At 37.1% G+C, this 27,781-nt stretch overlaps 1 protein-coding gene across 1 annotated transcript in view; it reads left to right on the top strand.

The window, feature by feature from the left end:
- Positions 1 to 27,781, top strand: part of LOC150103957 (alpha-aspartyl dipeptidase) — a 155,411-nt gene that overhangs the window by 26,896 nt on the left and 100,734 nt on the right. Inside the window, exon 2 of the mRNA XM_090397202.1 lies at positions 1,276 to 1,367. Within this exon, the coding sequence (XP_090253328.1) occupies positions 1,276 to 1,367 (92 nt within the window). The remainder of the gene's footprint in view (positions 1 to 1,275; positions 1,368 to 27,781) is intronic.

Here is a 27,781-nt window from a genome sequence, read left to right as displayed (position 1 = left end):
AAAGAGAGATAGAAGTCCACTGTCAAACTACCAATCAGTTGTCATCACCTGAGTCCTTACCAAAATAATAGAGAAAATCATCAATAGCCTGCTTCTCCACTTGGAGACCAACCAATTAATCAGTGAGAACCAGTATGAATTCCTCCAAGATACACAGCTGACCTCTTAGCTTTCATCGCCCACCACTGGACATGCTATGTAAAGGTTCAGAGAAATTTATGTTGTCGCTCTTGATGTTCTCTTCCTCACTGCATGTCACTTGAGGTGGATGGCACCCCCCCCCCCTCTTCAAGCTTCACCACCAATGTCAGAGTACCTCAAGGCTCTGTTCTATCACCTGCTCTCTTTCTCTTGTACATAAATGACTTACTTTAAATCACCATTAATCCTATCCACACTTTTGTAGTACTCTCTGTTCATCTTACTCATTTGACAAACCATGCAGTGCACAGACATCTTGAGCATCAAAATCATCTACATCCAGTCTCTCCTGGCATAAACACCTCAGATCAATAACTTTCTCAGCATCCAAAAAAAAAAAAAAAAAAAACTAGACATTTTATTTTGTTCAAGATTCTATTTTGCACCCATCCAACTCTTAATTATACAAATCTTCCCATCTTTAGAAATCTTCTCACATGTTTAGGGTGGTGCACCTAAAACTTCACTAAAAATTCTTGACTCAGTCCAGAGCAGAGCAGTTTGACTTATAGATAATCTCACTTTATCAGATTCACTTCAACCTCTGTCTCATAGATGATGGCACGGTATCTGTTCTTCAGGTATGCCAGTGTTCATTGTTCCACTGAATTGGCAACCATCATTTCCTCCACTTTCTGTTGCACCTGTTTTAATACAAGATCAGCAGCTTCCAGGCACCCCTTTTCAGTGTAGCTGCAAACACACCAAATCTGCTTCTCCTTTTCCTCTTTTATTCCATCAACATCTGTCCTCTGGAATGCCTTCTGCAAAAAAGTATTCCCAATCAACTACAAATTGCAAATTTTCAAAAAAAAAAAAAAAAAATGCCAGTAAATGTCAAAATTTCAATTAACTTCAGTCCTTGCTTGCATCCCACAACTGATGTGCTTATGGGTTCTTCGACCTCTTCTGTATGGAGTTGGTATAAAAAATTAATAAATAAAATGTGGTATAGTAAATATTAAACTCACTCTCTGAAAATCTGTTCTTTCTCCATCTCACAAATGTTCATTTGTTAGTTGTTACATCCTCTCATTTTTCTAACATTTTACATATGCATTTCATCCCTTCTAGATGTGGCATCAGAAAGATACTTTTTATTCCATATGCTGTTAAAGACCATGAGAGCTATGCACAAAAAGTGAGGACAGCATTTGATAAGATTGGTGAGTGTATACCACAGGTTATTTTATCAATGAAAAGTTTCTTTTTTTTTTTTTTTATCTCAAAATTAGTAATTGAGAATAATAGTCTTTATTCTAATGGTTTAAAATTATCAAAATTAGTGATACTGATAAAACATATGTTTTATTTGAGCCAAAGTAAATGTTTTGTTAATATTTGAGATAATTAAAAATAATTTTGTATGCTACCAATCTTACAGATAAGCTTAGGTGTTGATGGTTATTCATGACTTATTTTTCACAGTATTAACAACACCATAAACACTTTTATCAACAAAGATGTTTTATTAACGCTTATATTTCGCTGATTTTCAACTCAGCATCATCAGAGCACAACACACATGTAAACGCGACAGTGAGTGAGTGAAACAATATAATTGTAAAAGACAAAAGATCTAAAGTCCTATTTTGGCGCCCTCTAACGGAACAAAAAAAAAAAAAAAAAAAAAAAAAATCGCAGTTATCCAGGAGTTTTTCTTAGGATAACCGTCTCCCAAATTTTTGGCAAATGAATGCAACCATATTTGTTAAGGTTGGGAGAATTCTTCAAAGCCATTGCTGACTCAAAAAATAATCTTTCAGATCTATAACGACTCCTAAATAGCACATTCGTTTTCCTCCATCTAATCTGGGAAGGAGTGGCCAAAGCGTGGTCTGCCAGTCCCGACTTGCCATAGTAATAGTAGCGAATGTATCTTTCATGTTCTTCCAGGCGGATGTTCACTGATCTTCCTGTTTGCCCATAATAGGCCAAGTCACAGTCACATGGAACTTCATACACTCCTGGGTGTGCTAAAGGGTGAAGTTTATCCTTAGGCGAGTGGATCAGAGTTGCCAGCTTGACATGAGGTTTGAAGGTGGTGCGAAGGCCATGTTTCAACAATACTTTGGTTATTTTTTCCGATGTACCTTTGACATAGGGAATGGAAATGGTCATGCTATATTCTTGTGTATTAGGGGAGGGCAGAGTAATGGGCCTATGTAGTATTTTATCTATTTTGTAGGGATTGTAGCCGTTGGCTAAGAACGTATGGCGCAGGTACTGGAGTTCAGTGGTCAGAGCTGTATTGTTAGAACAAATGGCTCTGGCTCTGTGTGTAAGTGTTTTTAAAATGCCGTACTGTTGGACTTGATGATGGATTGTTTATGTAGGTATCTTCCTGTGTGTGTAGGCTTTCTGTAAATAGAAAAAGAAAGTGATCCATCTGAAAGGCGGGTGACTAATATGTCAAGAAATGGTAAACAGTTATTTGATTCTTTTTCTACTGTGAAGTGAATTTTGGGGTGTTGGCTGTTTAGGTAGGTGACAAAAGCATCCAAAGTGTCTTGTCCATGGGGCCAGATGGCAAACACATCATCTACATAGCGCAACCAAACTTGTGGCTGTGGTAAGTACTTTGTTTTCAAAGTGTTCCATGTAAAAATTTGCTAACGGGGGAGAGAGGGGGGAGGGAACCCATAGCAGTACCATTAATCTGTTTGTAGAATTTCCCCCCCCCCCCATGTAAAGTAACCTGCATTCATGGTAAATTGAAATAATTCAAAAATATCTGGGGGAAATTTAGACTTGATTCCCCCAGATATTTTTGAATTATTTCAATTGGCAACATATGGTTTTGCTTGGTCTATACAGCAGTTTCTGTTGGAGAGTGGATGTGATTCATTAGTTAGTGGCATTTTATCCTGGTTGTCTCTAATTGCACTGTTTGTTGAAAAATATAATGACTCCTTTAATTATGCATAGCCGAAAATTGTCACGTACCCCCGAGGATACGCGTACCACACTTTGAGAACACAGCTGTAGGATATCAATCATTAATGCTAGATCTTTTAAAAATTCCAAATTAAGAAGTCGGTTTTAAAAGCCCTTATATTCATCATTTGTTGCAAAATGCTTGCATAAAGCTGGGTAATTTCTCCACAAAGCAAGAGCCGTTCGTAAACTGCAAGCTGCCCATCGTGGTCCAAACACACAGTCGATCTTTAAAATTTCGATACCAAGGTCTTTTGTAATCGTATTTAATTCTCGTTGATTTTTTGGTGATTGATGATAAAAAGCATACAATTTATCCATAAATATTTCAAAATGATTTATTTCTTTAATGTTTTTTTATTGATGAGCTATGCAATGGCAAATCACAATGTTGGGAAATCTTTGTAGAAGTTTGATTGCAACACCTGATTTGTTTCCTAACATTACACTAGCTCCATCAGAACAAAATGCAATGACATGATTTTTTCAATAGTTATCAGAAAATCCATGTGAATTTAAAGTAGCAATTATAGTAGCATATATACATCCGCGGTGATATTTTCTAGTTCTACAAGATAATTAAACAAGAAGAACAAGGGTCTCGCAAATTTGAGAAAAATTTAACAAAGCGCTTGCGCAAGCCCCTTATAGCTCACCACTGGTTATTACCACTTCTCTTATGCTGCCTCCATAATGCCTTTTTTCTCTGTATCGCATGCTTAATCTCTTCATTCATCCATTTCAAGCATGAAATGGATGAATTGAATATCCCCCCCCCCAAGCTGCATTGATCTCTTTTCCAGCTAACTGCTCATTCCATGCTACACCCGCAATCTGTCTCCTGAGCTCTTCATAATCACCCTTCCCCCTTGTAGTTCCACATATACCCTTTTCTCACAGAGGTCCTCACACTGCTGGCAATGATGAAGTCATTACCACCCAGGTAATCACCTCATGGTCACACTTACCAACTGGAGGGTTATTTGACACTTCATTTATAATTACATCCTCTGATGAGATGATCAAATCCGAGACCCTCAATCCTCGTGCCCTCTATTACATACTGTCTGAGGTAGTTGTCCCTCAAGAAACTCATTTTCTTTACTTCCAGCTGCTATCTCATCATCCCAGTCTATATCATCATCATCATCATCATCAAATTCCTGTCATATACCCTCAAGGGGTGTACAGGATATGATAGTACTACATGAAAAAAATTACATCATTACTAACTTCCTATCTACAATTTTCTTCCAAATCAGTCTGTTACTTGTCAAGACTCCAATATTATCAGATCTTATATTTCTATCGTCTAAGGCACTTTGTACCGTATCAATCCACCTATATCTTGGTCTACCTCTGGGTCGTTTTCCTGCCAACCTGGCTGAGAACACTTGTTTTGCTAATCTTTCTTCGCCCATTCTGTTTAGGTGACCATACCACCTGAGATTAACTCTGCTAACGCATTCCTGGATGCTGACAATGTCAAGTTCTTTCCTAAAATTATTGTTTTTAATATGATATTGCCATTGATGCCATCTGTTCACGCCTATAATCTTTCTCAGAACTCTCATATCTGCGGTCTCTAGTCTTTGGTCAAGTGTTTTACTTCTGACCCAGCTCTCAGATCCATAAGTTAAAACTGGTTTGAACACTGTCTTGTATACAGCTAATTTAGTGTTCCGACTAATTTCTCTCTTATTCCATATGAATTTATTCAATTGACTTCCCACCATACCAGCTTTGCTGATTCTGTTGTCTATTTCTATATTTAATTTACCATCTTCAGTAAAAATCGTGCCTAAGTAGCTGAAATGTTTTACTTGTTCCACAGGTTCTCCATTCACAACACATTTTCAATGATTCTGCCTGTTTTCATTGTCTTTGTCTTTTTATTGCTGACCTTCATACCATATCTATTACAACAGCTATTCGATTTAGTCAGAGAATCTTGCAGACTTGTAGCGGATTTATTTAGAAGTATAACATCATCCGCATAAAGCAAAGAGCTGACATTAACATCTCCAATTTTGATATCATCACAGCATATAACTGCAGCGTATTGAATAGCTTCTCTCTTGGCACCTTGTCATATGTCTTTTCCAAATCGAGAAAACTTAAATAGAGATCTTGTTATATTCCCATGCTTTCTCAACTATTTGTCGTAAAGTGAAGATCTGATCCTGACAGCCTCTATTTGGCCTGAATCCAGCTTGTTCTTCACCAAGCTTTTCTTCCACAATTCTTCTCAACCGTTTCTCAAGTATGCTTGCATAGGTCTTACAAGGAACACTCAGTAGGGAAATACCTCTGTAATTCTCACATTCAGTTTTATTTCCCTTTTTATATATGGGTACTATGAGAGCTCTACTCCAATCATCGGGAATTCATCCCTCTATCCAGGCTTTCTGAACTATGCAATGCAGCCACTGTAAGACTCTTATACCACCATACTTCAGCATTTCTGGTCGAATATCATCTACTCCTTCTGCCTTTCCACATTTCAAGCCTTTGATGGCTTTTTCTACTTCAAGTATGGATATGTATTCCTGACTGCATGCCTGAGCAGTGTTTTTTACCACTGTGCTATCATCACTGCTTGTTTCATTTAGCAGTTTTTCAAAGTAATTACTCCTACTTCAAGGATATCTTTTTCTCCCATTTTCATGTCACCTTTATCATCTCTAACTCCTTTTACAGCACTCTTTCCTCCATTTCTAAGCTTCAACAACCTCCAGAATATTTTGCCACCTTCTTGATATTTATTTTCTCTATTCTTGCCAAAGTCCTCCAATGACTTTTGTTTAGCTAGTTTTACACAGTGTTTAGCATTCTTGCATTTGTCTCTATATTCTCTAAGAGCACAAGCTGACTTTTTGACAGGAACTTTTGATATGCTTTCTTCTTTTCCTTCACTGCCTCTTTAACTTCCTGTGTCCACCACCAGGGAGTTCTGATTTTTTTTATCCTTGCAGAGAACCTCACCACATGCCTCTCTGGCAGAATCAATCAATGTTTTCTTCTCAGTTTGCCACTGAATCTCCAAGGTTTGATTCCTGTTCTCAAACTCTTTCATTTTTTCTTCAATAATCTTTGTGTATTTTAGTCTACAGTTCACATCTTTAAAACTTTCTTACATGTTATTCTTTTCAATATGAAATTCAATTTTATCCTGCTCAAGACTAAATAGTGATCACTTCCAATTTCAAATCCTCTGTACACTCTGGTGTCCTGCACCAGGGAGAAAACATGACTATCAACAATAACATAGTTAATGAGACTTTTCTTATTCCTAGCCTCTTCTCTCCATGTGAATTTATGCACATTTTTATGTTGGAACATGGTGTTAGTAATAACCAGTCCATGTCCTGAGCAGAAATCCAACAGATATTTGCCATTATTCTTAGCTTTGCTCTTTTCTCCAAATTTTCCCAAAATATTTTTGTATGTCTCACAATCATTTCCTACTCTTCTATTTAGATCCCCAACAAGGACCAACTTTTCCTTTTTCATTGTGTCAGTTGCTTTTTCTAAAGCCTCAAAAAATTCCTCGACTTCTACCTTAGTAGAACCTTCTGTGGGACTATAGGCACAAATAAGTGTCATTGTCCAGTACCCCGTTCTCATATTTGCCCACATTACTCTACTTGAGACTGACTGCCATTCAAGAAGATTAGCCTCGTATTTTGTGTTGAATACTATGGCTACTCCTTCTTTTCCTTGATTGTCATTGCCTGAATATAACATTTTGTATTTATTGCTCTGAAAGATCTCACCAGTTTTTGTCTTTTTTGTTTCAGTCACCCCTATTATGTCGATCTGGTACTTATCTAATTCCTCAGCTAGCTCCATTTCTTTGCCATTCAGGCTACTTATGTTGATAGTACCGATCTTTAACTCTGGTGATGTTGAGTTGGGGTTTGTTTTCAGATTTGTTCCAGTAGTTGACTTTTCGCTGTTCGCCCTGGTTTTTTTTTAGGGAAAACAACGGGGGTCTTGTTTAACTCGGCGACGCCCCAGCCGGCATGAAATTTTGTCATGTTGTACCATGATTTTTTATTTTGGTTTAACCAATAAGAATACAATTTGGTTGGCTAAATCCCAAATTGCCAGCCCATCCCCGTTCGTTCAGTATCCAAGTAGATACCCAACAGGGTACACCACGAGAAGGTGAGGATTTCACATTAGGTCAGAAGCCCTGGTCGGTTCTCCGCATTCCTTTAAAGGCTATGTGGAGGTCTCCTCTCAGTTATACAGCTTTTACCCTTAAGCACCCCAGTCTATTATCATAATTAAAATTGCCCATAATCATCACCCTTTTCTTATTTGCTTGGCGAATTTGATTATACATTTCATGGTCACTGCGATCCACTTTATCAGATTTATAACAACTTTCAACTAAGTATTTCATTCTATTCACATCTATCTCACACCATACTGCCTCAATACCACCGCCACTATTTCCCTCTTGCATCTCTACTTTGTATGGACATAACTCTTTCTCCATCATCAATAGCACTCCCCCCCCCCTCCCTTTTTACTTTTTTCTATCTTCACGAAATATATCTTACCCTACTAATTATATGAAGAGCCAAAGGCTTCAATTCGGCGACATGAACTTATTCAAGTTAAGAGATATTACATCCCATATTGTTTCTTAGCCGAATAAGAAACTCAAAGAGTTTCATGCCGAATATAGAAACTAGGTCTACCTGCTCACTGACGAGACCTCAATAAAGGTTGAAACTGGTCTGGGTAGTGACCTTCTCTCATAATGTAGAACAGTAATACAGCTCCTAGGAGCTAAGTTCACATTATGGGTAAATACCAAGAATAGTGATCGGAGCTTGTTCCACCCTTACTACAAGTTGCTCAGTTTGCACTACCAAATGGGTCAGGTGCTGCACTCTCCAGGTATTTGCTTACGCTTGGAATCGCGGAACTTTATATAGTTTCCATATTCGGCATGAAACTCTTTGAGTTTCTTATTCAGCTAAGAAACAATATGGGATGTAATATTCCTTAACTTGAATACATCTTACCCTTCCATCTCTATTCCTGTCAGGATGTCGTCCTTATCCATCCATGTCTCACTTATTCTAACAATTTTGGGGTGAACAAACTCAATTAATGCAACCATTTCATTTGCCTTGTTTCTTGCACTTCTAGCATTTGTATACAAACATAGTAGCTTATTCCTGAATCTATAGCTAGTTCCACTGATACCACTTATTTAATGTGACTTCTCCATGCTTAACTTAAGCCATTTCTTTTTCTCCTTATTTATCTTAAAACCTTCTTCAAATCCAACTGTGTTTCTTTGATCCCAGGTCATCCGCTTCCCTTTTTGTCTACACGTGCATTCACATCCTCTCGGAGTATCTACCTTTCTCACACTGTGTTCCTTTGTCCATCCTGAGCCTCCTCATCTGTCTTGCACTTCTGTTCTGCCATTCTCTATGCTCATGCTATTCTCTTCTTCATTCATAACCACCTCTTCAATCTCTCCTGTCTTACTCATCGCTTCCCACTTGATGAGATTCATTCTCTGCACTCACTTCAGCAGTCTCTCCAAGCAACTCGCACCAAAATCACTCAAATGCAGTCCATCGCTTCTATACAGTTCACTTCATCTTTCAAACTCATTCCACACATTAACAAACTGCACTCTTTTCTTCTTACACATTTCCGCTAACTTATCATTCATAAACCTTGCTCTCCATCTCATCTCACCAGTGTCATACATGGGCAACATGCTTACCACCTTTCCTGTCAGACTATTCTCTTTTATCTGTCTCAACAACCTCCTGATATCCAATTTGTCATGTTCTTTGTTTGCAGTCAAGTCATTTGTACCTATTACAGCTACCAACTGTTTTACTCTCTTACTTCTCATATCTAATGCCTCAATCACTCTACTCATTCTACCTCCTGTAAAACATACTTTGTGCATCCTCTCGTGCAGCAGACCTTTAATGATTGAATCACCGTACAATGCGACTCGTTGATCTTTCATTACCTCTTTTATACCAACATTATTTGTTTTCATCAATTTCACTCTTCCATATATATCTCGAATTCTCTTAACTTCATTCTGCATCCATTTCATCTCTTGCCTCTTCTTAACCAACACAACTTTTGAATCTTGCTTCACAAGATTCAAAAGTTGGTCGAGTGGTCAGCGTATCTGCTCTCCAGTCAAAAGGCTGTGGATTCGAATAATCAAAAGGCTGTGGATTCGTATCCCACCATGGGCATGGTTATTTGTGAGTGCCTATGAAAATACTAGTGGTGATGATGGGCAGTAGATGGTGTTGGTGTAGATGATGATGGTGGTTATGGTTCATTGTAGTTGGTGGATTGAGTGTGGAGACAGAGAGTTGTAAAGTAGGTGCCCTCCCTTGATGAGTCTTTGGACTCCCTGGAGGTGTCATGTAATAGTAATAATAATATATTACAAACAACTAAGTGGCAATAATTCTGACATAACTTAAATCCAAACACTTCAGATACCAAACTTTGGAAACTGACTGCTAATTTATAAAGAGACTTACCAAAGGAAAGTGAGTCTAACACTAAAAGTCCAGGGTGGAAATTGTTTCAAAATTGGAAACGGAGATTGCAAATACCTTGTCCTTTCATTTTCAAAATATAAGCAAATTAGAGATGAATACTAGCAAAGACCATCAGATATCAAAACAGGCTCAACAGCAGAAAAATGCTGCAAATTGCCCAAAATATAAATGCAAATTATTTGGGGATCCATTTACAGTCTCTGAGAGATGTCTTGGAGAGACTAGATATAAAAAAATCATGTGGACCAGATAACATACAAGGAATTATGGTCAAGTATCTTCCTCTCCTATCCCTTAGATTGGCTACATCACCTGTGCAACAATAACTAAAACAAGGAAAAGCTCCAGAAGACTGGAAAACAGCCACATTCCTACCAACTTTAAAGCCTGACCAACCAGGAAGTTATCAACCAATTTCACTGACTTTATTTCCAGGCAAATTGATGGAAAAAATGAAACTCCAACATTTGAATTACTATCTAAACAATAATAATAGTATACTACCACATTTTTAGGCTGCCTTTAGAAGAAATCACTCAACAACTGATCAACTTTTCTACTTTACCTAGTCAATTCAAAATAACTTCCAGATCAAACCTACCAAATCCAACATTGCAGCTTTTATAAATTTTAGCAAATGCCTTTGACGAGGTATGGAGGCACCTTTTTAACTTTTTAAGAAATAGAACAATTCAAGTTAAAATAAATAATACCCTTTTCAAGAAAGTGAAAATAAGACAAGGACTCCCTTGAGGCAGCATTTTGAGCCCACTGATTTTTTCCATCTACTTGTTTGCCTGGCTGGCCGAGTGGCTAGCATATCTGCTCAGCCAAATGGCTGTGGGTTTGAATCTTGCTGCGGGCATGGATGTTTGTGATTGTCTGTGGAAATATTAGTGGTGGTGGGCAGCAGAAGGCATTGGTGTAGTTGCAATTAGTTGTAGTTGGTGGATTGAGTGGTGGAGACAGTTGTAGAGTAAGTGCCCTCCCTCGATGAGCCCTTGAACTACCTGGAGGTGTCATGTAATATAATAATAATAATAAATGACTTAGACAAAAAATGAAGAAAGAAACAAAGATAGCTGTGTTTGCTGATAATTTGGTCCTATTCTCAGCTCATAATAACTTAGAAACAGCAGAAGGTCACTTAAACAAAGCCATTGAAAGTTTATCTACATACTGTCAAAACCAAAAAATTAAAATTAACCCTATTAAATCAGAAAGTTGTGTATTTACCATTAATAACCACCTCAGAAAGTAGAGGCCAAAGATTAAGCTAAATAATCAACTCAATACATTTAATGAAAACCCCAAATACCTTGGAGTTACTCTGGATCCATCATTAAGCTTCAATAAACATATCAACAATGTTGCAGTAAGAGCATGAAGAAGACTAAATCTCATGAAAAGTATCCCTAATAATGGTAGAGAGGGAAGCTGATGTGCTAAAAGTCACATATATCTCTATTATCTGATCCAGGAATATGCTTTGCCCATCTGGATGCAAACATCACAAACCAGTTTAGACAAGCTTATAAAAATTCAGAAAAATGCAGCTAGAATCATATGTAGACTAAGGAATACAACTCCTGGAAAAATAGCAGAATTTAAATCCAACTTTGTTCCTTTGAAAATTAAGTGGCAAGTTAATAACTAAATCTAAATGAACTTACTAAATCTGTTGAAAAAGGAGCCAACCTTGCACATCATAGAACAAGTGAACTTTTTAAAAAGTGGCAACCACCAAACAGAATAAAGAAAAAATCAGCAATGCATAAAATCATGGAAAATAAAATTCCCTTGGATTGTCCAAATAAAATAGCCAACTACCAAGCATTTCCTCCAAATCAAGACAAGAAAGATATAGTTATTAATTTAGAAATAGTAAACACAAGAAAAAAAGCCTAGAAAATCCTAAAATCTTGAGATCATTAGCTCTTTCAAAAATAATGAAATATGGACCAGACTTAATAAAGATCTATACAGATGGCTCCAAAAATCCAAATGGCAATTCTGGGAGTGGTGTACTCATCTATGGTTCTCAAAATATAGAACTAAAAACAACCAACAGTATTGGATGCAGCTCATACCATGCAGAATTAATAGTCATTAACACAGCACTGCAACATTTGGATAAACAAAGCCCAAAGGAATTTATATTTTTCACAGATTCTTTAACAGCCCTTCAAGCTATTAAGAACTGCTACACTAGCCACCAAGAAATACTTAGAGACATATCAAAAAACATAAACAAACTACATAAGGATTCCTAAATAATTTTTCAATATATTCCATCCCGTGTGGGATTAAAGGGAAATGAAACTGCAGATGAAGTAACAAAAATGGCTGCAACATCAACTGATACCATAGATTTTGATCTTTTTAAAACTAAATAAAAGAAAACGTAAAAATAATAATTCTTCAGGACATGATTCACCACTGGTACCCAGCAGAAAAACCATGAGCTGCCATCAACTCCAAGTTTAATCACTGTGCCACTACCATGATCTCTTGCCTCAAGACCTGCCACACAAGACCAATCAAGTTGAACAATGGCATAAAAGTCTTCCCCATCTGCAAAATCTGTAACATCAAGGAAGCATCACCATTGCATTTACTAACTTTTATGAATATTTCTAAATATGTACTTTATAACAGCCCAGAAAAGGTGCTTTATAAAATACATGAATTTGACCTCTATGATCTGGTGTAATAATACCATGGGATAATAAATTAAAAAAAAAACTTGTTATGGATTGATTTCTAAAGTTTCTATTATTGCAGAAGTTTTGATGCTGTCAAAGATTTTTGATATTCTGTTTTTTTCTATGATTTACCTCAGTGCATGTATGTAGTCAATTGCACTATATCCTGGTCAGAATCCAGCCTGCTCTACTGGTTGTTTTAAATCCAGAATAAGTATTATCTATTAGTTATCATTTTTGTAAGTATTTTATACAGAACTGATAATAAGCCAATTAGTCTGTATTTTTTGGCTTCTTCTTTATCTCTTTTTTATAAATTAATGTTAATATTGCATTATTCCATATTGTATGTATTTTCCCTTTATCAATACATTTGATAAGGTTTGTTAGATATGTTATTAATTCTTCACCAGCAAACTCTTGGTAGTTCAGAATTATCATCAGTAGTGGAATTACTTCTGTTATTCTTCATTGTTTCATCTGATTCGTCTTTATAAAGTTCTTTGTAAAATTCTTTCAGACTTTTGATAATTTCTTTTGGATTTCTTTTTACTGTACTATTATTTTCTTTTGTTGCTACTAAGTGTTTGTTTTCAGTCAGGTTTTGTCTTAGAATTTTCATATTTTTATTATTTGTTTGATTTTTTTTCCTTTGCCTTAGACAGATCACAGAAAAATATAAAGAATTTAGACTCCTTATGGTAATGTGTTTCTTAGACTACTCTAAAGCTTTTGACTGTGTTCAGCGTGTGAAGTAATGTGGGAAGTAATGAAAAGAATGGGTTTTCCTCAACACACTATCAAGTTGATAGCCAACGTGTACAGGGAGCAAGATGCCATGGTAAGAACAGGTATTGGATTAACTGATTGACTTCAGGTTGGAAAGGGAGTTAGGAAAGGGTGTCTAGTTTCTCCTCACTTGTTTAGTATTTATGATGAGGACATCATGTGTGAAGCATTGGATGAGCTCAAGACAGGAATTGGGATAGGTGGTAGATTGATCAGTAAGTATGCTGTATTCCTCTGTAATGACAAGGAAGAACTAGGACAAATTCTTGATAAAGTTAACAAAATCAATAACTTACCTTTTTAACATGAGCTCTAGATTGTTCAGGTTCCAAATGAGTGGAAAGGGGAGTATAATTGTTCCTCATCATAAAGGGGGGGGGGGTGATAAGATTAATGCATCAAATTATAAGCCAGTCTACTTATCTGTAGTTATGGTCAAGGTCTTGAAGATGCTAGTGAGGACATGGATTCAGAACTGCATTGACAGCAGCAGAATTCTCTTTAATAGACAGCAAGGTTTGCCAAATGAAGATTGTGTTTTAGCAGTCTGCTTGCTTACTATAACAAGGTGATGAATACATTGGACAAGAGGGATGCATATACAGTAGTATATTTAAATTTTGCAAACCTTTGATAGATCGCCACATGACAAGCTAGTAGTTAAATTAGAACAGATGAGGCTGAATAGTACATTGATTAGTACATTGGATTGAAGATTGGCTGTTTGATAGGTATCAATAGGTTGTATATGGGGGAGAGTAATATCCCAGAAGAGGAAAGTCACAAATCATGTGGCTCCTGGGGTCTGTTTTGGGACCATTGTGAATTAATTTGTATGTAAATGACATTGGAAGGGACTTAAATTGTTATATGTAGTTTGTTTGCAGATGATGATGATGCAAAGTTGATGAGAGTTATGAGAAGTAGAGCAGATGTTGTGATCTTGCAAGAGGACTTTTAGACTGCCTGAATGGGTGGGTGGGTGTGGAGATGTCAGTTTAATGTAGCAAAGTGTAAGATTTTAAAATTTGGGAATCAAAGATGGGATGAAGAGTATAGGATTGATAGGGATATCTTAGAGGAGATGAAAGATTCGAGGACGATGGGTGGATAGGAACTTGAAATTTCATAGACATTTTGTTAAAATCGTGAGAACAACACAGCAGATTATGGGAATGATGCAGAGAACATTGACATCTAGAAGTAAGGATGTTATGGTACCATTGTATAAGGCTTAATTAATCTTCATATGGATTACTGTACACAGATTTGGTTGACTGGTTTTCAAAAGGATAACGAGTTGTTGGAGAGGGTTCAGAGATGATTGACTGAGGTCATTTCTGGTCTCTGGAATGTGGAATAATCCATATGAAGATTAATTAAGCCTTAATCTTCATATGGATACATCCAAGAGAATGGAAATTGTGGAGCCTAGTGGATAGAAAGAAGGGGAGGGGACATTATCAAGACGTATACGTTTGTAATTACCAGATTAATGTGGATGAGATTTTTCATAGGATGCCTGGACACAGTGAGAGAACAAGAGGTTATCCCTAGAAGCTGTATATAAAGAGTGTGAGCAAGCTGGTGAGGAGTAGATTTTTTGCATGGAGAGTGGTGGAGATTGGCATGATGAATTGCCTGAAAGTGGGGTGAGTGCAGAGACAGTGAATGCATTTAAGTCAAGGTATTGATGAGCTGTGCATGTGAAAGTGGGACCTCCTGCAATGAGTCTCCTGACTCCATGGAGGTCTGATGATGATAATAATAATAAGAAGAAGATTCAAGTACATGTGACTTTCTGATTAATACAGTTGAATGCTTTCTCAAAGTCAACAGTGCATCCGTATCTATTTTATTTTCATATAGAGTTTTCTCCACAATTTTTATTTTTACATAATTTTTCCACAATTAATCTTCACAATTGTTCTGTAGTTTTTGCAGTCCATTTTGCTTTTTTTTTTTTTCTGAATGGGTATTAGAATTGATATTTTTTGGTCTTTTTTTTAAAGTCTGCAATGTTTCATATTAGCATAGTTCATCTATCATCACCTTGCCATCCTACTCCAGCATCTGCTCAGTGATCTCATCATTCCCATGACTTTGGTGGCTTTTCAAATGCTTTACTGCCTTTACAACCTCATCCCTCAGTATACTTTATGTGAATATTTTAACTATTAAATTCTGTTGACTGCACTATTTGTGAATCTGATTTACTATTTAAATCCTGCTGAATGCTGCAGCATTATAGAAGTTTTAAATTTTGTATAGTAATAATTAAATCCTAATTACTGATTGTACCTGGTGTAAAAATGGGCTGCCAGTGGTATCAGATTTCTGTACTGAAATCTAAGCACACAAGAAAGAACCTAAATATACAAGGTGATCAAAATTAAAGTATTCCTGTTTAAAGCCTTGTCAAGTACTGCAAAACTTGGTAGAAATACATTGTGCATCATGCAGAAGCAATATTTGAGAGAAAAAAAGGTAGTTCCAAAATTCACCACTGGGGTATTGTAAACATCAAATGCATGGAATTTGCATATCATGTAACTCAGCAGGTGCCAGGAGGGTTTAAAATAATGCATTTTCCCTTTCATTCTGGTTGTTAATACCATCCACAATGATGGCACTAACCTTGAACCAATGTGCTTTGCTCATGAAGCCATACTACCTAAACAATTGCAATGGTGTTGCTGCACTCTGCAAATTTCATTGCCTTAACAAATGTCGACAAAGTCCACTAATTTTATGTACTCTGCAACGAATGATTAGTTGTTTTGAAGAAACAGGATCATTGGGAGTTACACCGGCAGAGCTTGCAAACCAATCAGTTCCCAAGAAGTAAATGAAGTTGTTACTGCCATTGTGGAGCAGGCCATGAATGACAGTGTTGGTTTCTGTATTGCATGTGCTATATCAAGACACATGGATTTGCCTTATACGACCATTGGAAAATCCACAGAAGATTAATTTCTACCCATTCAAGATAACCTGACACAGGAGTTGTGCTTGCAGGACTTTGAAAGTTGACTGACATTCACTTTAACTTTCCTTGCTCAAGTGGAATTGAATGCTGTATGGCTGTGGATGTTTTTGTGGAGCGATAAGGCACTTTCATCTGAATGGAACCATTAATACCCACAATTGCTGGGTATGGACTATGCAAAACCCACTTGTCTTCCATCAGTTTTCTTTGTGTTCACCCAAAGTTACTGTCTGCTGTGGGTTTACAGCTTGATTTATCATTGGACCATTTTTCTTTGCCTGAGGTATGTCAATATGATTCACAATTTTGTTTTGCTACAGTACCTGTGCATAGATTCGGTCATTTTCATGCAGGATGGGGTCCTTCCACAAATCGATGGATCCATACAGGAGGTTCTTCAAGAATATTTCATGGACGCCAGAATGATCAGCTGTGCATTTCCCACTGCATAGCCACCTTGTTCACATTATCTTGGCCCCCTGTGACTTCTCAAAAACAGGGTTTAGCAGGGTCATCATGATAACTTGCCAGTACTGAAAGACAGCATGTGTGAAACATCAGTCCCAACCAGCTGTCTTCTGCCAGTGAACACCCTGTGCAAAGGATGCAGTTTGTAGTATACTGGGAAGGATGCAGTTTGTAGTATACTGGGAAAGGCAATACATTGAACAGTACAGCCAAGGAATGCATAATTGAAGTGAATAAAAATGTATTATTTATGCTTTTGCCACTTTTCTCCTTATGCACACAAAAAATTACTACATCTTCATTTGGTATATCATACAGCACCTGCACTGGTGAATTTCACAACTACTTTTTTTTTTTACTGAGATATCGCTTCTGCATGACACACAACGTATTCCTGCAAATTTTTGTGGCATTTGGATCATTGGGTGGTGCTCCACGAGACCTTAAACAGGGATACTTTAATTTTGATCACCCTGTATGTAATTCTATGATAATTCACTATCTATTCTCAGAATTTAAACTTAACTTCAAAAATAATTAAGTAAACCAAGTCTTTACACATTTACTTATGAAAACAAAAAACAGTTTTATAATACTAAAATACATTAAAATAAATTACTAAAATAAAGAGCCAAAAGGCTTCAGTTCGGCAATGCAAAATTACACAAGAAAAGTGGATATTAGATCCACCATTATTTCAAAGTCAAATGTAGAAACTATGAAACTTTCGTAAGGTAATTACAAAATTACAATAATCTAAATTCGTTAAAAATTAGTGCTACACGTAAACACAATATGTGAACAATGCACAACTATATATACATATATATTTGATAGGAAGTTTGTAGTGATGTAACTTCAATCAATTAATTGTGCATTTCTCACAATATAAATACACTAATAACCAAAAATGGGAATTTGAAATAAATTATTTAAGTTTACACTAATTTACACGAACAAAATTCTGGAGAACATCTGTATGGGTATGCTAATCGTCATACCCATACAGATGTCATACAATAGCCCAGCTTAAGAATACAATAACTATTCATTAGTGACAAAACTTACAAGTTTCGTCATGCTTGAAACATGGTCTCAAACAATGACTATTCATTTTGGATCTACAGGGATGTTCAACATCATTATTCTCATTATTATATGTCCTCGAGATTATATTCTTCATCAGTTAAAATTTCATCCAGGTCTACACAAGAATCAGATAGTAATATGTCTGAACTAGAAAATGCATCAATATCATCATCAAATTTCTGACATATACCCTCATGGGGTGTACAGGATCTTATGCTAGTACTACATGAAAAGTTACATCACTGCAAACTTCTTATCAACAATTTTCCTTCAGATTAGTCTCTTATCTGTCAACGTTCCAGTATTATCAGATCTTATATTTCTGCCTTCTAAGACAACTTATCAATACCAGTACATCTTTTTCTTAATCTGGGTCTTTTTCCTGCCATTCTGACATAGCATACTTGTTTAGCTAATTATTCCTCTCCCATTCTGTTGAAGTGGCCATACCACCTGAGATAAGCTCTGCTAATGTCAGGTTCTTTCCTAATATCCTCATTTTTAATATGATACTGCCATTGATGCCAACTGTTCAGTCTCCTAATCTTTCTCAGGACTCATATCTGTGGTATCCAGTTTTCATCAATAGTTTTATTTCTAACCCAGCTCTAAGATCCATAAGTTAAAATTGGTTTCAACACTGTCTTGTAAACAGCTAGTTTAATGTTTTGATTGAACTCTCTTATTCCATATAAATTTATTCAGTTGACTTCCTACCATACCAGCTTTGCTAATTCTGCTATTTCCAAATTTAATTTGCCATCTTCACTAAAAATTATTATTATTAAACAAGACCTCATGGAGTCAAAGACTCATCTGGGAGGTCCTTTTATCACACACACACATCTCATCATACCGTGTCTTAAACACACTCAAACTCCTTGCGGACACCACACTCTCAGGCAAGGCATTCCAATCATTCACAACTCTGCACGAAAAAAACCTGCCTCTCACACCCTCTTTATACAGTTTCCAGGGATGACCTCTGGTTCTCCCCTGATCTCCCACTATTCTCTGTAGAACTTCTCCACCATTGATCTTATAACAACCCCTAACCAACTTGTAGGTCTCTATCATATCTCCCCTCTTCCTTCTCTCCACTAGACTCTGCAAATTACATCTTCTCAATCTTTCCTCATACTCAACATTCCAGAGGTCAGAAACTACCTTAGTCAGTCGCCTTTGGACCCTTTCCAACATCTCTTCATCCTTCTGAAAATTACCCGGTGACCAAATCTGGGCACAATAGTCCATGTGTGGCCTAATCAAAGCCTTATACAATGGAACAAGAATCTCCCTACTTCTACACATCAGTGTCCTCCGCATCATTCCCAGAAGTCTTTGTGTTGTCTTCACAATTTTGGCGATGTGCCCCCTAAATTTTAGATCCTTATCCACTATCACCCCCAGATCTCTTATTTCCTCTACTTCCAACAATATATTCTCACCAAGCATAAATTCTGCATCCCATGTTTGTTTTCCAAATTTTAAAACCTTACATTTTGCAACATTGAACTCACATCCCCATTTCCGTGCCCAATCACTCAATTTATTCAAGTCTTCTTGCAAGGCCACAACATCTTCACTACTCTTTATGGTTCGTCCCAACTTTGCATCATCTGCAAACAACTGAATATCTCCATCCAAATCTTCGCCAATATCATTAATATACAAATTAAATAGTAATGGCCCTAAAACAGACCTCTGAGGCACTCCACTAGTGACTTTCCTTTTCCTGGATATTGCACCCACATACACAACTTGTTGATACCTATCAGATAGCCAGTCTCCAATCCAATGCACTAATCTATTATCCAACCCCCATCTGCTCTAGTTTGACTGTCAACTTATCATGAGGTACTCTATCAAAAGCTTTTGCGAAATCCAAGTATATTACTGTGTATCCTTCTCCTCTGTCAAAGAAAGCAGTCACTTTATTGTAATAAGTAAGTAGATTACTCAAACATGACCTCCCTTTAGCAAATCCATGCTGTCCATCAAAGATTATACCATTGTTGTCAACCCAACTCTGGATCCTAGTTCTCACAAGCTTCTCCAACAACTTAACCACAACACCTGACACAGAGATAGGCCTATAGTTTGATGCTTGAGTTTGATCACCTCCTTTATGAAGTGACACAATCTTGCCCTCCTTCCACTGTTTAGGAACTTAACCAAGTGCAAGACTCATATTAAATAAATATGTCAAGGCAGGTGTCATCTCTCTGGCACATTCCTTCAGAATACTCAGTGATATATTATCAAGTCCCACAGCCTTATTAACATCTAGTTTACTCAACTCCCCAAACACCACTTGCTCACTTACAGTCAGTCTCTCCTCCCCATCATCAACTGCTCTCAATCTCTCCATGAAGTCACATTCATTGAAAGATCTTTATGGAACTGCTCATTAAGTATCTCCACCACACATTCTGCAACAGCTGTCTTTATACCATATCCTCCCATCAATGTCACCCTTCCATAATCATTCATTCTTTTGCTGGCTACATATCGAAAGAACTCGCTAGGATTCTCTTTGGCTTCATTAGCTAACTGCTGTTCATACCTCTCTTTAGCTACTCTCACCAACCAAGTCACCCTCCTTGCCTGGTCTTTGTAGACCTCATGAAATTGGTTACTTCCACTTCTCTTATGCTGCCTCCACAATGCCCTTTTTCTCTGTAATGCATGATTAATCTCTTTATTCATCCATCTCACACCTACTTTATTTAACCTTCTCACCCATGGTATACATTTAGACATTGCATCTACTAAATAGTTTTTGAAACTCCCCAAGCTGCATTGATCTCTTTTCCAGCTAACTCCTCATTCCATGCTACACCTGCAAGCTGTCTGTCCTGAGCTCTTCATAATCACCCCCCTTGTAGTTCCACATATACCCTTTTTTCACAGGGGTCCTTGCACTGCTGGCAACTACCCAGGTAATCACCTCATGGTCACTCTCACCAATTGGTGGATGATTTGACACCTCATTTATGATTACATCCTCCGATGAGATGACCAAATTCAAGACCTTCAATCCTCATGTGCCCTCTGTTACATACTGTCTGAGGTAGTTATCCCTCAAAAACTCAAGAAACTCATTTTCTTTACTTCCAGTTGCTATCTCATCATTCCAGTCTATATTGCCATAATTAAAATCACCTATAATGATCAGTCACCCTTTTCTTATTTACTTGGCTAATTTGATTGTACATTTCATTATCATCACCATCCACATTACCTGGTCTATAACAACAATTGCCTGCGTGTTCCTGAAAGTTGATCTACTCTGGACAGACATGAAGATCAGCCAACATCCACTTGGAAGAACACAAAAAATATATCTGCAGTCATAACTATGGTCAATTGGGCCTTGCAGGCCATGCTTTAGATACAGTTCATAGAATCAATTGGAAACGGACCATCATGCTCTAAAAAAAATCAACCTAATCTAAATAAATATGGTTGTGTTTTAATGCAACCATATTTAAGAGAGGTGATCTTGGTGATCTTGACAGGTGACCATGAAGATAATCTTCCCAAAATATCATGAACACTAATACTTCGAGATCCAGTTTACATCCTAAGCCACCATCAGGTGGTGCCTAGGATGTAAACTGGATGCCCTACCTAATTAGGACTCTAGACTTTTGTCCACTTGTTTCACTTAGTTTTGTGTTGCTTTTATGCATATATTACAAATCTCATATTGTAATCCTTGACAATGTCTTAGCGACTGAGATGAAATACTGGAAGAATTAAATAACATTTTTAATCCTTTCTTAGCTGTTTCACTCCATTAATCTGCTAACATGAGTTTTAATGTCTTATTCATTCTTTCACAAAGACTATTACACTGGTGTCTGTAGGCTGTTGCAAACAATTTATTTATATGTAACATCTTACAAACTTGGAGTAACAATTCAGAAGTAAAGTTCGGTCATCTGTCTGGCAGCAATGTTTCTGGACAACAGTACCTACATATAATTCCATTAATCAGACATTTTGCCAAAGTATCTGCCTTTTGTTCTTTAACAGCAAAAGCTTCTGGATATCTATTCAGTATATCAACTACCAAAAATATGTATTTATTTTCTCTTTCTGATTATGTAGAGGTCCTAATATATCAAATGAAATATACTAAAAAGGCCTAATAGGCATTTGCAAAGGAGCCTTGCCTTTAAAAGGATTTCTCAGCTGGAATTATCTATTTGCTGATGATATAAAAGTAAGGTAATCAGGAATGCTGCTGATATGCAGCACTTGCAGGATGATTTGAATAGGCTGGAACTGATCGGCATGGGAAAATGGATGTCAGTAAATGCAAAGTAATGCAATTTGGCATGATTATATATCAAATGTCATATTATATATTGGTGGGATTATGCTAGAAGAAACTGATCAGACTAGGGATCTTGGAGTGTTAGTAAATAGCAAGTTGAAGTTAGGGGCCGATGTAGCAAAGATTGCAAATACAACTCAAAAGATAATTGCAATGCTGAAATGAACTTTCACATGTAAAGATAAGGATGTCATTATGCTTCTTTACATGACCTTGATAAGACCTCACTTGGACTATTGTGTGCAGGTCTGGTCCTAGTTTCCGTTGTGATTCTGATATAGTGGAGAGAGTGAAAGGAGTGTGTTAAAAATGATATCAGGATTGTGGAATATTGATTATGAAGACAAAGTGAGAATTTGTAGACTGCAGACACTAGCAAACAGGAGAAAGAGGGGAGATGTGATTGAGACTTACAAACTTCTGAAAGGGTCATACAGGATTTCAATGATGATTCTTGGAAGCTGAGAATGAATGCTGCTAAGAATGGGGTGATGGCTAGATTTTTCTCTCATAGGATAGTGCATGATTGGAATGGACTGCCATTGAATGTAGTGTGTGCAAGCAGTGTGAATGAATTCAAGAATAAGTATGGTAACTGGTGCATGTAGTATGTGCCCTCACTCAATGAGTCCCTGACTCCCTGGGGGTCTCTCTCTTTTAATAATAATAATTATTATATATATATATATATATATATATATATATCCCACACATGAGAGGTACAAGAACCTATAGCACATCAGTACTATGTGTGAGGTGAATATAAGGATTGAGAATGAAGAAATCTCTTGACATTTTTCTTAGAGCTGGAAGTTGAAGTATTTAGGAAACACATTATGAGGATGGCTGTTCCAGATGGAATAAATGAGGAAGAGGAGAAGCAGGTTTGATGTGTTTACAGTTGTATTGAAAATGGATGTTGAACAGCTGCTGTTCTTGTTTCAACATGCCCAACAGTAAGTGGAGGAATGATGTTTACCATTCACTGGAGCAGTAACCATCAAAGTAACTGTAGAAGAGACATAGAGCTGAAACATTACATCTGTGAGATTAAAGGTTGATGTGAGCCTGTGATGTGTGGTGGATCTCAATCTCTGAGCTGAATTGCTCTATTCTGGACAGTATCAATGATTTTTAAGGAGGTTTTAGATGCATCACCCCAAATGTGTGAACTGTATTCTGAGGATGTGTGGATTTGGGATTTATATAGAGTTAGTAGCTGAGTGGGTGTAAAATAGCTTCTTGAGAGGAAGCTATTGTGCCATAAGAGGTGGGAAGAATAAGTATGGTAGCTGGTGCATGTAGTATGTGGCCTCACATGATGAATCTCTGACTCCCTGGAGGCCTCTCTCTCTTAATATCAAATGTCAGTCTAAGGAGAGAAGATAGCTCATCCTGACTGGTGATGTGGTGTGTGTATTACTGAGGATAAGTTAAGGTGAGTTGAGATCCCCTTTTGTGAGAGAAAAGCAGGACTGCATTTTGGTGGCATTGAAGGTGACAGGTTATCTTTGTCCCACTAAAGAATGGTATTTCTGAAGAAAGGCTCTGGTTGCAGATGATGTTGACATAAGGGATGTCTGGTAACTGCATGGTTTGTCAAAGGCATAGGATGAATGGGGAGTACTTATGTTGGCAAAGCTATGGATAGGATTTGTAGTGATTGAGAGTAGGTCATTTATGTATAAGAGAAAAGAGGGCAGGTGAGAGAATGGAGTCCTGAAGCACTCCTGCATTGGTGGCAGACTCAAAGAAAGGGTGCTGTCCACCATGACACATGGTGAATGACCAGAGTGAGAGAAAAAACTGGCTATCCAGTTACAAAAGGTAGCAGGTAGATGGAAGAAAGGTGTTTGCAAAGCAGGCCTTGATGCCAAACATGATCAAAAGCCCTGGAAATGTCAAGTGCGACAGCGATGGGCGATGTAGACTAAGAGATCTGTCACGAACCTTGATTGGCGGAATCCATACTGGTGGTTCCTGATTAACTGGTATGCTTCTAGATTGAAAAAGTTTAATATTGATGACTTTCTTCATTATTTTGGGAAGATTTGAGGTGATGGCAGTTGAACAGTAGGCTTTTGTCTCCCTTTTTTTTGGAGTTGGTTGGATATATACCTGCTGCTATGAGAAGGGATAGGTGCCAGCTGAGTATAGGAGATAGAAGAGATCATAGAGGACAGGTGTTAGCTCTGGAACACAACATTTGAGCACAGTAGAAGAGATTCCATCAGGACCAGATGACTTTGTAGTGTACAGGTTGTATATTATTCTTCATACGTCTTTATGATGAAAGTCCACAGGAGGCATATGGTTCTTGCTTACTGGCATGAAAGGAGGTGATTTGTCTTCATCGTCTGTGCAGGAATTAAAAGAAGAGTGATGTCAGGAGGTCAGCTTTTTTTTTCTTTGGTTGCTGTAACAGTGGTGCCATCTTCTGGATAGGAGAGAGAGAGAGAGGTGGAAGCACAGGTGAGCAGAAGTAGCATCTGGTGGTTTCTGTTTGGACAAGAGGCAAGTTTTCTGCTATTGGTCGTTATGAACTTGGATTTGCTATAGCTGTTTTAAGTTGTTTAATAAAAGAATAATAGCTCCAGAGGTCATCCCACTTGGTACCTTTATAGTGCCTGAGGACACAAGGATTGGTGTGATCAGAGGAGGGCCATTCTGTGAGACTGGAAACTTGCACACAATTATGGTCTAAGATGCCAAGAGGAGAGTTAACTTCAACAACGTGTCTGGAAGGAAAACTAGTTAAAAAAAATCAAGGGTATTGGCAGAGGAAGGGACTATCTGGAATTTGGGTAGGTGGATGTACGATTTGCATTAGATCATTGCTTATAGCAAAAACCTCTGCATCACATCCAGCTTGATCAGAGTGTTGGAGTTGTGACATTCAAGTCATCTAGGAAAATGACTTTGCTGTTTGGATAGCTGGATTGTAGATGGTTGAGTCTCATGGAGAGGAAGGTGAAGAGGTCTGAATGGTTTTCGGCCAGAGAAGGTCAAAAGCAGAGGATTCTAAATTTGGAATTCTGTGTCAGGAAATGAATCATGAAGAGTATAATTTATGCATTGAAGGTGAACTGTGGTGGTTGTAGTAGCTGCAATTTAGGTATCTGTTAACTTTTTAACTGCTGAGATACTAAATAATCAGTATGGCCCTCCTTGCTGAGTTATTTTCACAATTATAAAATATTTTATAATAATATGAATAGTTACTATAATGTATTACACATTTTTGCACTGTTTTCTTGTATAAATTGAAGAAAATTTATACAAGAAAAATCACTGAACAAAACTGTTATATAGGAATTTTATTTTCAAGTTAGGGATGTCCAAAATTTATCTTGAAATTTATTTGTTTATTCCATATCAAATAATGTCACACACAACTTCAAGTCAGAAACACCTCCCCCAAAATACTTCAATAATTTAGTAGTGTGTAGTAATTTTGAAAGCAGGGGTGTACACATAAGGCTATGCCACATTTGGCACTCGTATATTGGCTCTCTTTTCTTTTTCTTTGCCCCAATGTGGTATTTGAACACGCATGACAATGCCTAGTGGGATTTGCTTTCTTGGGACGCTTTCATTACCTTCGTAAAGCAGATGTGGAAATGATTTTTTTTTTGGTAGGATCGGTATGTTTGGAATATTGTGTTTCATTTGATTTGTTTGGATGAATTGGTTGTCTAGGGAGATTTATTTTCATTGCAATTTTGCCGGAAGCCTCCTGACTGGTTGATGCCCATATACCATCTCACAGCTGACCTGCATTATCACTTTTAACAAGTGTATCCTCAAAATGGAGGAGAATCTGGATCTCTAAGTATGTTAGGCATACCCTTGATGGAGGCCAGAACCCCTGCTCTGGAGGCCCAGACATAGCCTTCACCACTTCAGGTCCCTAATAAGCAGTGTGATGGTGCTTCACCAGGTGATGAATGTCATCTACAACCTAGTACAGGTATCCCTTGATTAACACGATTAATTAATCCCTCGATGTTACCACGTATATCAAAATTGCATTAATCAAATATAATAATCAATGGTAAAAATTACAATTTGTCCATGATCGATTACTGTATTAATGATTAGTTTTATATGGTACTCTTTTAGGAAAGATAAAAAATGAATACAAAGTAAATGTTTAATAAATGCCTTCATTACCTTCGTTAGTTACTACAATTTTTTATCAAAAAAAAGTTATTAAGAGTCGTTTGAACAGTTTTAGTTTTTTCTTATCAGCATAAATTCTACGATAACAAGCAAAATGACTCTCTAGACCTCGGCAAAAACAAGCATTCTTCGATTAACATCTGGATCCATATCCATTACTTCCTGCTTAAGCGATTCTAAACTGCAAAATATTCCATCCAGTTCTTTGATTGTTATCTCCTTTGGAACTTCATCTTCACATTCCATTTGTTCGTTATCTTCATATGCACGTTGTTGTTCAATTTCAAGAAGATAGTTGTTGCTGAAATCTTTTCAATTTGAATCCAATATTTCTTTAACATCTTCTGCATCAATACCATCAAAATCAAGGTCTTCACCAATTGCAACGATTTTTTCAAACCACGTTGTTCACAGGATTTTGAAAACCACCTAAATCGTTAGCACATTCTGGCAAAAGGTTTTTCCAAACAGCTCTCATGCAGCTAGAAGACACTTGCTCCCACAAGTCATGAATGTTTTCAATTGCGTGTTTAATGTTAAAATTTTTCCAAAATTCTTGGAGTGTAATCGCATTTTCTCCCGTTGTTGTTTCTACCCTTTGAGAATGTCTTTTTAAGCAAATAGACTTTGAAACTTACAATGATGCCATGTCCATGGGTTATGAAACTTTCACATTCTCACACAGATCATTTAGAGAATTTGGATGAAATTCTTTTTGAATGAAAAAATTTATGAAGAATGTAATTTGTAAATACAGCAGAACAATTGGAGTTTGTAATACACCCACTCTTAATGCTTAATGGGAGAAATGGCATCATCGTGTTCACAACTTTTTTTCTCTCGGCCCGGAAACACTCCTCAAGGTTTGCATATTTTTTCATAATAAATTTGAAGGCGCATTAATTAAAACTCTTGCCGCGTATATAAAGGGATTGTTGCAATTAATTTCGCTGTTAATCAAATCCTGCGTTAAGCAAGGGATACCAGTTGGCATTTACTCTAACTAGGAAGATATCCTTTTGCAGCAGGAATGCTAGCTGTGCTAGTCCCTTTTGTGGAAACAGGCCACACCATGGGAAGGTGGAGTTGACTTGACAGGAAGAGGTTGTATATTGCACATCCCTGCCCATCACTAGCCCAAATATGGAAGTAAAAGAGTAAAAGAAGAAATAATAAAAAATAGATAATAACAACAATACTTGCATTCTTGTGTACACAAGAATGTAGCAGGCATATTTCTTGCCTTGCGATGAATGCTACAATGTACAAATTTTGCTTGTGGAGCTACTTTAATTTTTGCAACAACGCCACTGTGTTTCCCGACCATTGCACGTGCTCCATCAGAACAAACACCAACACATTTATTCCATTCTATATCATTCATTTTCATAAATCAGTCTAATTTTGAAAATATTTAATTTGAGGTTGTTCGAGCAGGCAGTAGTTCACAAAACAAGAACTCTTCCTTCACTGTTTTCTGGTCTATAAATCTTATATATGT

Source organism: Typopeltis vanoorti, chromosome 8 (assembly GCF_054136105.1).
Source record: "Typopeltis vanoorti isolate ZY-2024b chromosome 8, IOZ_Tvanoo_1.0, whole genome shotgun sequence".
NCBI lineage: Eukaryota > Metazoa > Arthropoda > Arachnida > Uropygi > Thelyphonidae > Typopeltis > Typopeltis vanoorti.
Note: the sequence above shows the minus strand (reverse complement) of the source record. Positions and strands in the feature narration are given on the sequence as shown.